The sequence below is a fragment of the Cucurbita moschata genome, unplaced genomic scaffold (assembly GCF_002738365.1).
Source record: "Cucurbita moschata cultivar Rifu unplaced genomic scaffold, Cmos_1.0 Cmo_Scf00002, whole genome shotgun sequence".
Lineage (NCBI taxonomy): Eukaryota > Viridiplantae > Streptophyta > Magnoliopsida > Cucurbitales > Cucurbitaceae > Cucurbita > Cucurbita moschata.
This window is the reverse complement of record NW_019268518.1, coordinates 5,644,060-5,658,858: the sequence shown is the minus strand read 5'-3', so window position 1 is coordinate 5,658,858 and position 14,799 is coordinate 5,644,060. Positions and strand designations below refer to the sequence as shown.

Here is a 14,799-nt window from a genome sequence, read left to right as displayed (position 1 = left end):
TAAAAATAATACACTAACTCAAATGATTAAGATATATTTTCGTACTTTTTATAAATAAAAATAATATTGTAGATTGAATATTAAAAATTAAACGGTATTAAAATTATATATCAAATCAACATTATTATATAAAATAGCAAGTTATTTAGTTGTAATACATATTTATTATAAAAATTAACGTATAAATTTAATCATTAATTAAAGCATTAGCGTAATGGATTAAATTTCAAGTTATTAAAAGATTGATTTTAAAAATAAAATAAATAAATAGAGGAAAAGTCTTGTGGATTTAACCATAGTTAAAATTAACCTCCCATTAGGGTTTAGGGTGAAAATTACAATATTACCCTTATTTTTTAAATGATCTTTTAAAAACTATCTTTATTCTAATGAGTGGCATACTTGGAACAATCTGATAATGATGATGTCTGAGTTAAGTTTAAAAAAACGTCATTTAAACATATCTGTTTTTCGTCCAACGTTATAAGCATTTTTCAATTCTAAGGAATAATTTTGACACGTTTACGAAAGGTCGGAGATAATATTACAACTTTTGAAACAATAAGTGAGAATTCAATTGAGATACGGAATTGGGTTATAGATTATGAACCCGTGACGAAAAGAAATCCATAAAGATCGCCTTTTGAATTCAAATGAGATACGTAAATGGGTGTATAGTTTATGAACCCGTGACGAAAAAAAAGCCATAAACATCGCCTTTTGCATAGGAAAAGGTCATGACTTAGAACAAGAAAAGGCCAACTTCCATGTAGTCCCCCACATTAATATGAGCTTTCTTTATTGCTTTGACTACAAGAATAAGAAGACAAGAAAGAACTATGTATAGAACGTGGAGATAAGCAACATCCATCATCCAATGGCTATGTTCCACGTAATACCTTCAAGTAAACATATGCTGACATGGCAAAAGATGATTGGTTAAGGAAAAAAAAAAAAACACAACAATTTACACCAACAAAGGGGCCAAATGAAATCCTCCGTGCTCATTTCCGTATGATACTATTGAATGGGGACCTCAAACATATTCTCTATGTGGTTTTTGTTTGATTGTTAAGCTTAGGTTTTAGGGTCCCCTTTGGAGGAATCCAAGATCATCCTTTGGATCATTTGGCTCGTCTCATCCTCGGACATTCTATCCTTATTGCTTTGAGATTCAGCATACGTCTCGAAGAATTCCTTGTTTTCCTTCTCTAACTCGGTCCACACTGCATAATACGTAAAGTAAAGTGTTTGTGTAATGACCCACGCCCACCGTTAGTAGATATTGTCCTCTTTGGGTTTCGTGTATGTTAGGGGAGGCTTTCCCTTTCGGGCTTCCCCTCAAAACTTTAAAATCCGTTTATTAGGGGAAGGTTTCCACACCCTTATAAAAGGTGTTTTGTTTTCCTCCCCAACCAATGTGGAACATCACAATCCACCCCCTTCGGGGCCCAACATCCTCGCTGGCACTCGTTCCTTTCTCCAATCGATGTGGGACCCTACCAAATCCACCCCCTTTGGGGCCCAGCATCCTTACTAGCACACCGCCTCGTCTCTAACCCTTTGGGGAAGAGCGAGAAGGCTAGTACATCGTCCGGTGTTTAACTTTGATACCATTTGTAACGACCCAAACTCATCACTAGCATATATTGTCCTCTTTGGGTTTTTCCTTTTGGGTTTTCCCTCAAGGCTTTAAAACGCGTTTGTTAGGGGAAGGTTTCCACACCGTTATAAAGAGTGTTTTGTTTTTCTCCCCAACTAATGTGGGACATCACAGTTTGAGCTCAACTTAATCATACCATTCAAGGGTTTGATTGAAACCAATGAAAGACTACTACCTGTTGACGTGATGACGGGTGAAATATTTGCATGTTTGAAGAGGGCATCCATGCATTCTTCTTTGGTCATGCGAAAGATCAAACACTTCTCGATCAAGTGTTGCACCTGCACCGAAGAATCGAGTATCAATGATGCAAATAGAACGGATTTAGGTCGTATAATGAAAAGAAGGAAGTACCATATGTATGTATGAAGCAGAAGAAGAATCTGCCATGAGTTGATGCTTGTAAGTGATCTGGTTTTGAAGGGTGAGGTCCTTAAATAAGGGCAGGGAAGAGGGAGGTGGGGCCAGGAGTCCCACGTGAGGGATTAAGGATCATTGGTTGGGAAGGGATTAGAGGAGATTCGTGAAGGAGAGTTTCTTTGTCTTGAACCCACGTGTGTGGGGTCCAAACCCTAAGGAGGAATCCTCCAAGCAGACAAAGGGAGTAGCCTCTAGTAACTAGGTGTCATACTCCAACAGGGCAGCCAAAACCAGTCCTTTGGCTACTCTCATCACTGTTTACAAGTCCTTCCAATGAACAAGAATGACTACTCGATGTTTCGTGGCACGCTCCAATTGGTTGTTATCCCTGCCACATCGCCCGCACTGACCTTTACTAGCTGACATGGATGCCATTTGATCTTTCCCAATGAGGGAAGTGTAAGATGATGAACTCACTCAAACCCCTTACTAGACTTGGAATTTTCAAGCTTGAGGGTTATGAGGCTATCCGCAAGCCTCCATTGTAACGTGTTCTCCATGACTGCATGCCTGTTACGTGTCAAAACCCCTGTCTTGCTTTTCGTAACGTGTTGTCCATGACTGCATCCCTGTTACATGCCAAAATCCCTGTCTTGCCTTCCTTTACTGCTTTCATGTTGTATAATTTCTTTATTGTATTTTCTAAGTGTATGACGTTTTAACAGAATCATGTCTATGCTTGGTAGACATGAAATAATTCAAAATGTACTATAGGGGGATGCGACCTGTCGTCAACTTTTCTCATCTAGATTTTGTATGACTGTTTGACAAAATTACATCTAGGCTTGCTAGACGTAAATCGCCTCAAAATGTACTATAGAGAGATACGACTAGTTGTCAAATTCTCACTGCCGAGCAAGTTATATGTTATTTAAGCCATTGTGTTGATTTTTTTGCTTGTAGCCATATAACAATTTCTCTCCGACCCATTTTCTAAAATCGTCTTCCCAACTGGAGGTCAGAAGCTTGAGCATATGTTGCTCGATCATAGGCGACGCAATCCTAAGTTAGCTTGACTCACTCGTGCCACACAAACGCTATAGAGGTCAAAGGTTTGAGCATCGTAGGCGACGCAATCCTAAGTTAGCTTGACTCACTCAGTGCTGAGAGTGAGTGTCACACAAACGCTAAATCTGCTGTTAAGAAAAGTGCGATGGTAACGCTTGGCATAACCCCTTAGAAACACCAGCAGAAGTGCAGCTGCCATCCGCACATGTCCTGCTAAGTCTGTCATTTGGGTTAGGTCTCCTCCAAAAGTAACTAAACTTACAATTGTTCATAGACCATTAGAAGGTAAAGATGATATCAACTCATAATACTCATAACCCACTTGTTCATATTCACAATATGCATATGAATGGACAAGACAAAAGGTCATGATCTCACCACAAGAACTAAAAGCTCATTTATTTCCAAATTTTACAAGAATACAACCATTTTGATCAATACCCTTTTCACCCAAACAAGGACGTTACATTAGAAATATCATTTTGGTTCCTATACTTTCAGTAAATTATCAAACAATCCCTACTTCGTCAAAGAAAAAAAAACGGTATCTATCAATTATTTTTCCCGTAAATTGTATTTTCCTTAAACGAAAATTATTATTATTATTCTACTATTTTCGAGAAAAGAAAATTAAGGTTTCGAAATTTGACGATTGTATTTTAATTTTAAGATTAAAATTAGGGTTTTGCATCTGATATTCAAATGAAGAACACAAAAAATTTATAAACTTTTAGTCAAAAACCCTAATTTGAAGCAGCAAATCTGCTTAGAACAATGCAATGAACTTTCAAACTTGTCAAATCAGTCATTTTTATGAACCAATTAGCTCAAATCATGCCCAGAAACTCATAGAAACAACTGGAAAATCATGAACTTGATGTTCTTGAGTATCTAAGAATACTCATTGGAACCTTTAAAAAAAAAAAGAAACATATGAACAGAATCAAACAACAACAAAACAACAAAAATTACAGCAAAAACAACAGGAATTTTGATTCCTAACAGTCGAACAAGTGAGTAGAGTAGCTTGAAATGTAAAATAAAGCTTGGCAGTGCACAAAACGGTCCCCAAATTCAAAAGTCAGTATTGTCAACATCGGAAAAAGAGAAAAAGACATACTACAAAACAGACCACGACACTAGACAAGCCTGTAGTGTCGAAGTCATTCGATAGGCAATCGATATTATACCTCTTGGACACTTAAAGCATTGAACCAACTTCATTTGGTTGGTCGTCCATGCTTTCCTTTAAATATACTCGTGCTTAAAGAAGGAAAGATACACATTAAAGCATGAGATTCTATACATGATTACTTGGTTATTTACCAGCTTTTTCAGTTCTCTTTGGTTAATAATGAATGAGGTTCAATTTCTGACTCGCCATTCTGCGAAATGTCAGAATTGTCCTCGAACGACAAACGCTTTGTCGTCGTCGTCGTCGTCTTCTTCTTCTTCTTCTTCGCTCTTTCATCATTATTCATCTCCTTCGCTTCACCGTTCATAGTTCGTATCTTCAATCATAAATTCTCGGACCCCGTTGCTCAATTGGACCATAGTTGCTCCATTTATCGAAGCGCTTCGAGATTCAACATGTACGGACTATGAATTTGACTATATCTCTCAAATCCATAGCACTTCGAGATTCAACATCTTTGTCCTCCTTCATAAGATCACACCCTTTTAATTTGACTATATCTTTGGATATTTGAATGTGTTGTCTTTGGTTTTGAGGGTGTGGGCAATGTTGATGTTTGGATTGTATTAAGGTCTAGGGTTGATGGAAGATTGAGATGAGTGATTGAGCTGAGTTTACCGGATTGAATATAGTAAGTTGCAAATCAAGAACGAGAGCAAAATTGAGAGATATAACTAGAGCACTAGCAAGTACGTTTATAGACTAAACACGAGCAACAACGATACTAGGCAGTAGTAAGAGCAGGAGAAAAATAGAATAGCTATTAGCCACACACAAGGTTTGTGAATAAGTGATTGTCTGGTAATGAGCGGCTTCTCACTTTGTTCATCACATTCTTCCAAGAAAAGTTTAGATGTAAGTCGTTTAGAAAAAAGGTATCAGGGATGAGAACAAGTTGATATTCGAGATCGACGAGGATATAGTGAAGATTTCCCCAATGTATCAAATTGAGCTTACAACGAGGAAAGATAAGGTGAATAAGTGGTTTTCGCTCATTCATCACATTCTTCCCGAAAGAGTTTAGTGGTAAGTCGTTCAGAAAAAGGATATCAAGGATGAGAATAAGTTTGTGTTCGAGATCAACGAGGATATAGTGAAGGTTTCCCCAATGTATCAAATTGAGCTTACAACGACGAGGAAAGATAAGGTGAATAAATGATTTTCGCTTCAATTCATCACATTCTTCTCGAAAATGTTTAATTCTAAGTCGTTTAGAAAAAGGGTATTAGGGATGAGAATAAGTTGGTGTTTGAGATCGACAAGGATATAGTGAAGGTTTCCCCAAAGTATCAAATCGAGCTTGCAACAACAAGAAAAGATAAGGTAAATAAGTGATTGTTTGATAATGAGAACTTCGTTCATCACATGCTTCTAGGAGGAAAAGATTAGATGTAAATCATTCATAAAAAGGGTATCAAGGATGAGAATAAGGTTGGTGTTCTAAGATCGAAGAGGATATAGTGAAGATTTTCCCGATGTATCAAATCGAGCTTACGACAACGAGAAAAGATAAGGTGAATAAGTGATTTTCGCTTCGCTCATCACATTCTTCCCGGAAAAGTTTAGTTATAAGTCGTTCAGAAAAAGGATATCAAGGATGAGAATAAAGTTGGTGTTCGAGATCAACGAGGACATAGTAAAGGTTTCCCGATGTATCATATCGAGCTTGTGATGACGAGAAAAGATAAGGTGATGTTCTACTTTGTGTTCCCGTGATTTCTAGGTTCCTCAAAACGAAATCATTAGCCTCCCTACAGGCTACTGATTACATATCTCAATTAAAAAAAAAAAAACAAAACAAACCCAGAAATCAAACACAAAAATAAAGAAGAAATTGAACCTATTTTTCAAAACATTTTGCAACAAAACACTGATCTTGGGTTCTCCTTAAAAGCCACAAAATTCAGCTCATTTATACTGCAAAAAAAACACCATAAATAGAGGTCGGAACCAAACCTGGAAGATTCTGGAAGCAAAGGGAGCGAAGGCGGCGCGTCGGAGAAGGAAATTTAGGGGATATGATGCATTGGATTTGGGTATCTTCTTACCCTTTTACTCGCAATTGGGATTCATACGCCGTCATGAACTTTTGACCTAATCTTGGTCGGTTTTTTTTTTTAAATATTTTTTTTTAATATTTTTTAAATAATTCATTCCTTATCTTATCCTTACTCATTATAATATTTATTTATGGATTTTTTTTTTAACACGGTTGATTCATTTTTTAGGTTATTTAATAGGGTTTATTACCTTTCAATTTTGCATTTTATCCAAAAAAAAAAAAAAAATTGAAGAAATTTTAATAATCTCTTTAAATTAAAAAATAATTCACGAAAATGGTTAATACTCTATTTTAAAAATACCTTTACTTTCAAAATCGTTTCAAAAATACATTTAAATTTTTTTTAAAATATGTCTTATTGTTAATATATATAAACAAAATTAGTAGTACAATATTTCAAAAATATTCATGAACTTTTACAAGTAATGTTAATATTCGAAATTTTTAGAATTTTTTTAACCATTAATCCTTAGAATTGAAGAGAGAAATGGTCTATAATATATTCATAAACCGTTACCAAAACTAACTATACACCGCTCTGGGATATTTTTAATTTAATTTGTTTAATAGGTTTAACTTTATTTAAGCATGCAATTATATATATATATAACATATTAACATGTAGATATATTCCAACATTACCATTAAATTTATGACACGATGATAGAGAAAATAAAAAATAAAATCATTTTTCATCTTTATTTTATTTAAGATCAATTCAAGTTTGACAAAAAAAAAAATGATGTTTTTTTTTTAAATTTACCAGCACATAATTCAATTAATTAAGATAAAAAAATTTACTTAAAAAAATAAAAAAAATATTTAACCATAGTAAAAATTAACCTCCCACGAATTTTCCTAGAAGTTACCTTCACTCCCGTCAGTAATCCTCTTTAACTTTTACACCTTTATTGGTTCAACTTTTCAGAAATCCTTTTGCTTCATCATTGCCTTAAATATTCATCTAAATAAATTTAGTTAAATTATTAAAAAAAAAAAAAATCACCACTTTGATTTTTTTTAAAAAAAAAATTATTTATATTCTTTAAAAAATTACAATATTACCCCTAACATTTTATAAACATTTCAAGACGACATTTAAATTTAAAACATAATTACTTTATATCCAATATCTGAATAATATTATATAAGTATTTTAAAAATTTTAAAAATATTTTTTTAAAAAAAAACAAATGACATATTTTAGCATAGTATTATTTTATATATAATTTAACCTCTGGATAGAAAAAAAAAACAAATTAATTTTAAAAATAGGGGTAGTATGGACCCGTGACAGAAAAGAAAGTCGTCTTTTGAGTTACCCAGAAAAAGCTCATGATAATATGAAGCTTTGTTAATTGCTTTGATTGCAATAACAACAAGACAAGACAAGAAAGCTTTCCCGAGGTTGCACGAGGCATTGGGCACTGAAATAAGCAACATCTAATACCTCTTTTATTTTCATTATAGATTCTTTAAGTAAGGAAGAAGGAAACTTATAGGTAATATCGTTTTCATGGTAGGCTTAGATTTTAGGGAATTTCTTGTTTTCATTCTCTAACTCGGTCGACATTGCAAAATTCGTTAAGGGTTTGAGCTCGACTCGATTGTATCGTTTAAGGGTTTGGTTAAAATGAGAAAGGACTATTGATTGACGTGATGACGGGTGAAATATTTGCATGTTTGAAGAGGGCGTTCGTGCACTCTTGTCTCTTAAATCCTAGAATGATCGAAAGAAGTGAGTACCATATGGTTGCATGAGGAGAATAGATTGTAACGGGCTTCCCCTCCAGGCTTTAAAACGAGTCTTTTAGAGTTACATAGTGGAATCTGTGCTCATCTAGATATTGTCCTCTCCAGGCTTTAAAAGGTTTTTGAGCTTTCCCTTATGGACTTTCTTATTACACGTCTACTAAGGAAAGGTTTCTATAAGATGTTTAGTTCTCCTCCCCTACCAATGTGAGATATCACGATCAGAGAGAGTTTATGCTTCTAAGGTAAACTCTAAGTGGTAGTCTTATAGGGTGTAGTCCTTCAAATAAGGGCAGGGACGAGGAAGATGGGGCCATTAGTGATCGTTCGTTCGAGGAGTTCATGTTGAGAACGTAGTAGACTTAGAATTTTCAAGCTCTTTGCAGTTCCACAGCTGAAACAAGCTTGAGGGTGATGAGGCTGTCGGCAAGCCTCCATTGTAGAGCTTGGCGTAACCCACGATCACAGTTGATATTAGCACATGTAACAGTCCAAGGCCACCGTTGTCTACTTTGATTCGTTATATATTGCAGTCAACTTCATGGTTTTAAAACGTGTTTATTAGGGAAAAGTTTCCCCGTCCTTATAAAGAATGCTTCGATTCCCTCTTCAATTCATGTGAGATCTCACAATCCACCTCCCTTAGGTGCCAATGCCCTTGCTGATACACTGATCGATGTCTAACTTTGATATCATTTGTAACAGCCCAAGACCATCACCAACGGATATTATCCTTTGTGGGCTTTCCCTTTCGAGATTCCCCTTAAAGTTTTTAAAACGAGTCTACTAGGGAGAGGTTTTCACACCCTTATAAGAAACATTTTGTTCTCCTATCCAATCAGGGATCTCACAACCCATCTCCTTTAAGGGGCCAGTGCCCTCACAAGTACACTTATCATTGTCTAGCTCTAATACCATTTGTAACAACCCAAGACCATTGTTAGCAAATGTTCTTTTTGGATTTTCCCTTTCGGGCTTTCCCTCAAGATTCTTAAAACACGTCTACTCAAGATTATTAAAACACATCTACTAAAAAGAAGTTTTCACACCTTTAATGTTTTATTCCTTTCTTCAACTGATGTGAGATCACACACCCTAAAGCAGACAACTTAACCATTGTATTTAACCTTAGAATTAAAAATTAGGGTTTGGGTTCAAAACAATGGTCAAGACCAGAAGAAGAAGCCATGTACAGAATCTGTTTGAAATATGCAATGACCTTTCAAACTTGTCAAACCAGTCATTCTTTGAGCTAAATGCATAGCTTTAAGGATGGTGTTTCATCGACCAATTAGCTCAAATCACTGCAGAAACTAAGAGGTGGCTTAATATCGTAACAATTCTCATTGCAACCCCAAAAATGCTTATAAAATAAACTTTGGCGCTGCATAAAACGGTCCCCATATTAAAAAAACAGTCTTGTCAACATCGGAAAAAGAGAAAAATATATTAGAGAACAGACCACGACACTAGACAAGCCTGTCATGTCGAAGTCTCCGACAGGCCGACGATATTGTAGGTGTTGGACACTTGATATCTCCGGTAGGGTTTTTTGTTAACAGACTTCAGCCATTGAACTATATTCATTTTGTAAATCAACAAATTGTCGTAAGTTTGTTTCTGCTTAAATTTTTAGGTTCAACCAAGATGGTAAATGCTATATAATATCATGCTTAGAATTAATAAAAGAGCACTTGAGATTGAGTGACATATTGGTGCGAGTCTTTGTAGTGTGATAATGAGGTATTCACTTGTAACGCTTTGTTTATTAGTGATTGGTTGCTACCCGTGGATGTAGGAGAACTTCTTCCCTCCGAACCACGTAAATATTTTGGCGTCTCTTTATGTAATTTCGTTCATTGGTGTTGTGAGTACATATGTTCCGCTTTCGACGCACAACAAAAATAGTCGTCCAAGTTTCCTTTAAAGAAAACCATTAGAACAAAACATATCCAGCTTTCTTGTAGGTTTAAAAACCAGCAACACATTCAATACTTGATTGTTTACCAGCTTTTCACCTCTCCAAGCTTAAACATGAGAGCTTCAACTTTGCTTTAGCATTTGGTATTCCAAGTGAAATTCCAAAATTGTCCTCCGTTTATAATTTCCAAAAGAACGTGCAACGACATACACTGCTGTTGCGATAGTAAGCCTGATGCCTATTTACAGTAAAATATGGTAGTGATATATAATAGATATTTAGTAAAGATTTGATAGACATATTTATAAATTATATATATACTACTCAAGTTAAATATTTGGAAGCTATATTTAGTAAATTGAAACCCTGTATACACCGGCAGTCACTTCCAAATGTGTACTTTTTATCGTCTCTCGTTCCACATATCCTTAAGTCATCCAAAAGTGTAATTTTCTCCTCCCTGTTCTTTATGTTCATCTTGATCGAGTGTGTGCGTCGGTGAATGATCCTAACAGCTTCGTCGTCTTCTTCGTTCTTTCACCGTTATTCATCTCATTAGCTCCACCGTTCATAATTCATATCTTCAACCACAAAAAAAAAAAACAAAAAACAATAAAAAAAAACTTCCAGCACTTTCGCTTTGTCTCTGAGCATTACTGCTTGTGAAGTTCTTGAAGATTCAAAACCTTTGTCCTCTTTGATAAGTTCATATGTTCATTGATAGTTCATTTTCAACAAAAAAGGAAAATCTTTGAGCACTATTGCTTCATCTCCAACCTTAGCTAGTCATTTGAATCATAATCGTTTCGTTTATCACACTGTTTGTAGATTTGAAATCTTTGTCTTTGATTGATAAGTCACATCCTTTCGATCTTTTTTTAAAAGTTCATTGTATCTTTCGATGTTTGAATGTGTGTGTACCGACAGTGAATTCTTTGGTTGTGAATTCCTTGGTTTTGAGGGTATGGGCATGTTGATGTTCGGAGTGTGTTAAGGTGTAGTGTAGCTTATGTTAGGAGTTACGATCCTCCATAATGGTATGATATTATCCATTCATTTCGAAATGTTCATGAGGACTATCTTGGGGTAGGTGGGTTGACATGGACCTAGTTTTTAATACGAGTTCATGTTGAGGTTATGGTCGTAACATTCTTCAAGGAAGAGTTTAAGCTCGTTACTCGTTCGTGGTCATCCCTTGAAAAAATAGTTCAAAAAAGGTATCGGGGTCTCGATTGCGAGTGAAATACTTTAACTTCAATAGACATGAAAAGGAAAAGACAAGTATGAGAATAAGTTGGTGTTCGAGATACAAGAGGACATAGTGATGGTGTATTACATCGAGCTTTCATAATGAGGAAAGATAAGGTGACGATAGATATTATTGATCGTATACGAGGCCAAAAATACAAACGATTTAAAAAACTAAACCAAATAATAAGGAATCACTACAAAAGAAATAAGATTCAGATTATTTTGTTGATCGAATATCTTAAGACAATAACACTTTGGGATTCGAATTATTTCACAAACAAAATTGATCATGTCAAGCTTGAATGATTCTAAACATGCAATCAAAACTACGTAGAATTACAAAGAAACTTACTATTGGCTAAAGGAAAGCACAAATGCTCGTTTTACTACATTTTCAAGTCTTTGTTACAAAGATAACATACATGGCTTTATATAACCTTAAAATAAAAGTCGTTAACCTTCCACGAGGCATTTCGAGAGTCATAACCTTCCTACTTTATGACCATATTAACCACTAAGTAAATGTAACTTAAATAAAAGTCTTAAAATTCGTTAAAAAAATACCCTATACTACAAGAAAAATTGGATACGATAGCTTAAGAAAAACGCTACTGTAGACTTTTTATAACGTTTTCATACGTCGTGACCGCCCATGTTATTAAAAGTTTGAACACGGTTTTAAAAAGCTTGAATTAATTTTTAAAATTTTTAATAAGAATTGAAACAAAATAGAATAGGAAAAAAGAGCTAATCGCTTTCACTTAGCTAAAAAAGGCAAAAGTTCATAGCTTTGAGTGCAATAACAACAAGACAAGAAAGCTTTCCCGAGGTTGCACGAGGCATTGGACACTGAGATAAGCAACATCCAATACCTCTTTCATTTTGATGACAGATTCTTTAAGTAAGGAAGAAGAAACTTAGAGGTAAGCTCGTTTTCATGGCAGGCTTAGAATTTCTTGTTTTCCATCTCTAACTCGGTCTACACGGTATAATATCGAGCTCGACTCAAACGTACCGTTTAAGGGTTTGATTAAAATAAGAAAGGACTACTAAGATTGATGTGATGACGGGTGAAATATTTGTCTGTTGGAAGAGGGTGTTTGTGCTCTGATATCATTTATACTAGTTCAAGTCCACCTCTAGCAGATATTGACTGCTTTGACCCGTTACGTGTAGCCGTTAGCCAAACACATTTTAAAATCGTGAGACTAATAACAATACATAACGAGTCAAAGTGAACAATATTTACTAACAATGAACTTGTGTTGTTACACCAATGCTACTCTCGACAGTTCTACAGCTGGAACAAGGTTGAGGGTGATGAGACTGTTGGCAAGCCTCCATTGTAGAGCTTGGCATAACCTCAGAAACACCTCCAAGATTGTGTAGAAGAACAAATTATCTTCTAAGTTTTGTAAGAATACAACAAATTTCATCGATACCCTTTTCATCCAAACAAACAAGAAATTAGTTAGTTCATTTAAAACTACGTTAGAATATCATTTTAGTCCTTATACTTTTAATAAATTATCAAACCGTTCAGTAGTTTGTGGTTAATTTTTCTAAAAGAAGTGGCTCTATCAAAATATTGTTATTCTACTATTTTCGAGATAAGAAAATTAGGGTTTCCAGTTTAGTAGAATAAATAGACTAAATTTAGATACGAACCCAATTTTAGGATCGCACAACAACTCACACTCAATCTAGATGAACACAAATAACATGAGAGAAAAAATGCAAGGAGAATATTGGCTAAAGGATTTGTATGGATGACTTCAAGTATATACAGTACATCGAATAAAGAAAGTACGTTTTGAATATATATATATAGTTCAATTTACTGTATATATAACATCTACTGTATACAACTATCTACTGTGTATAACTATCTATCATATATAGCTTTACCCATATAACTGTTTACTGTCATTTACCTATATATCTTTATACGTTAAAGATTAAGCTATAAATAAGCAGCAGACTCCATCACCTAATGGTTTATAGCTTAAGATTAAGCTATAAATAAGCGGCAGACTCCATGACCCAACAGTTTATACGTTAAGATTAAGCTATAAATAAGCGGCAGACTCCATGACCTAACGGCCTAGTCATACAACTTACCATTGTAGGTTGGCTTTTGTATTAAAATTAGGGTTTGGTTTTAAAACAGTGATCAATTCTACAGAAGAAGCCATGCATTTCAGAAACTGAGAGGTGGCTTAATATCATAACATTTCTCATTGCAACCCTAAAAAAAGCTTATGAAATTAAGTTTGGCGCTGCACAAAACGGTCCCCATACTCGAAATGAGTATTGTCAACATCGGAAGAAGAGAAAAAATGTTTTACAGAACAGACCACGACACCAGACAAGCCTGTCATGTCCAAGTCATTCGACAGGCCGACGATGTTGTAGCTGTTGCACACTTGGTCGCCGGTAGGGTTTCTGTTAACAGACTTAAGCCATTGAAGCATATTCATTTGGTTAGGTTAACCAAGAAATGGTCGTCCAAACTTTCCTTTATAGAAACCCATTAGAACAAAACTTCCAGCTCTTTTGTAGGTTTAAAAACAAGCAAGAGATTCAATACTTAGTTACTTTGTTATTTTCCGGCTTTCTGAAAGTCCCACGTTAGCTAATTTAGCGAATGAATGATCCGTTTATAATCAAGGAATACTATCTCCATTGGTACGAGGTCTTTTGAGAAGCACAAAGTAAAGTCACGAGAGGTTATGCTCAAAGTGAACAATATCACACCACTATGAGAGTCGTGTTCAATTAACACTCACTTCTCTAAGCTTAAAGATATAAGATTATATTTCTGTTATCCAAAGTGAAATGTCATAATTGTCCTTCGTTTAAAATTTACAAAAGAATGCGTAACATGACAAACGCTTCGTCGTTTTCTGCTTCGCTCGTTCATTATTATTCAGACAAAAATTAAAAACTTCGAGAACTATCACCATGCCTCCTCAATTGGACCATATAACGTGCTCGAAAATTAAAAACCTGTCCTCTTTCATAACTTCACATCCTCATCTTCAACCACAAAATCTCTAAAAAAAATCTTTATGCAATATCGCATCATGTTCGATCTCTATTTATCGAAGTGCTCGAAGATTAAAAATCTATGCCCTATTTGATGAAGTTCATACCCTTTCAATTTTCTTATTGACTTTATTTTTGGATATCTAAATTGATTGACAGACTACGACTACATGTACTTATGAGTTAATAAGTTTGGCTTAGCAAAAGAAGTTATTAACTTCAAAGATAATTTAAGACCATAATTGTTTTATTCACTACAAGAAAGAGAATTTAAGAGCATGAAATTTTCCCCTCAAGTTATTCTTTCTGCTTCTAATATTTGTTTCAATATATTTCGATCGTAGATCATATCCAACATTTAATATCAAAACTAGGTTGCAGAAACAAATGGAGGGGACATATTGATGCCCGAATTGTGTTAAGGTCTAAGATTTAGGTGTCGATTGTGCATGAACTTGAAGGAAAATTGAGTTGGGTGA

The 14,799-nt window shown here is 34.9% G+C and overlaps 1 protein-coding gene across 1 annotated transcript; it reads right to left on the bottom strand.

The window, feature by feature from the left end:
- Nucleotides 1-654: 654 nt before the first annotated feature.
- Nucleotides 655-2,125, bottom strand: LOC111429709. The gene is made up of 3 exons (XM_023065661.1): nucleotides 2,018-2,125; nucleotides 1,839-1,944; nucleotides 655-1,226 (listed from the first exon to the last, which is right to left on the bottom strand). The coding sequence occupies exons 1-3, from the start codon at nucleotides 2,051-2,053 to the stop codon at nucleotides 1,078-1,080; spliced, it is 291 nt and encodes a 96-aa protein (XP_022921429.1). The 5' UTR covers nucleotides 2,054-2,125; the 3' UTR covers nucleotides 655-1,077.
- Nucleotides 2,126-14,799: the final 12,674 nt, after the last annotated feature.

Coding starts and splice junctions, on each gene's coding strand:
- LOC111429709 (XM_023065661.1), bottom strand. CDS start 2,053: ATGGCAGATTCTTCTTCTGCTTCATACATACATATG. Junction 1,945..2,017: donor CTGCTTCATACATACATATG/GTACTTCCTTCT, acceptor TCTTCGGTGCAG/GTGCAACACTTGATCGAGAA. Junction 1,227..1,838: donor ACCCGTCATCACGTCAACAG/GTAGTAGTCTTT, acceptor CGTATTATGCAG/TGTGGACCGAGTTAGAGAAG.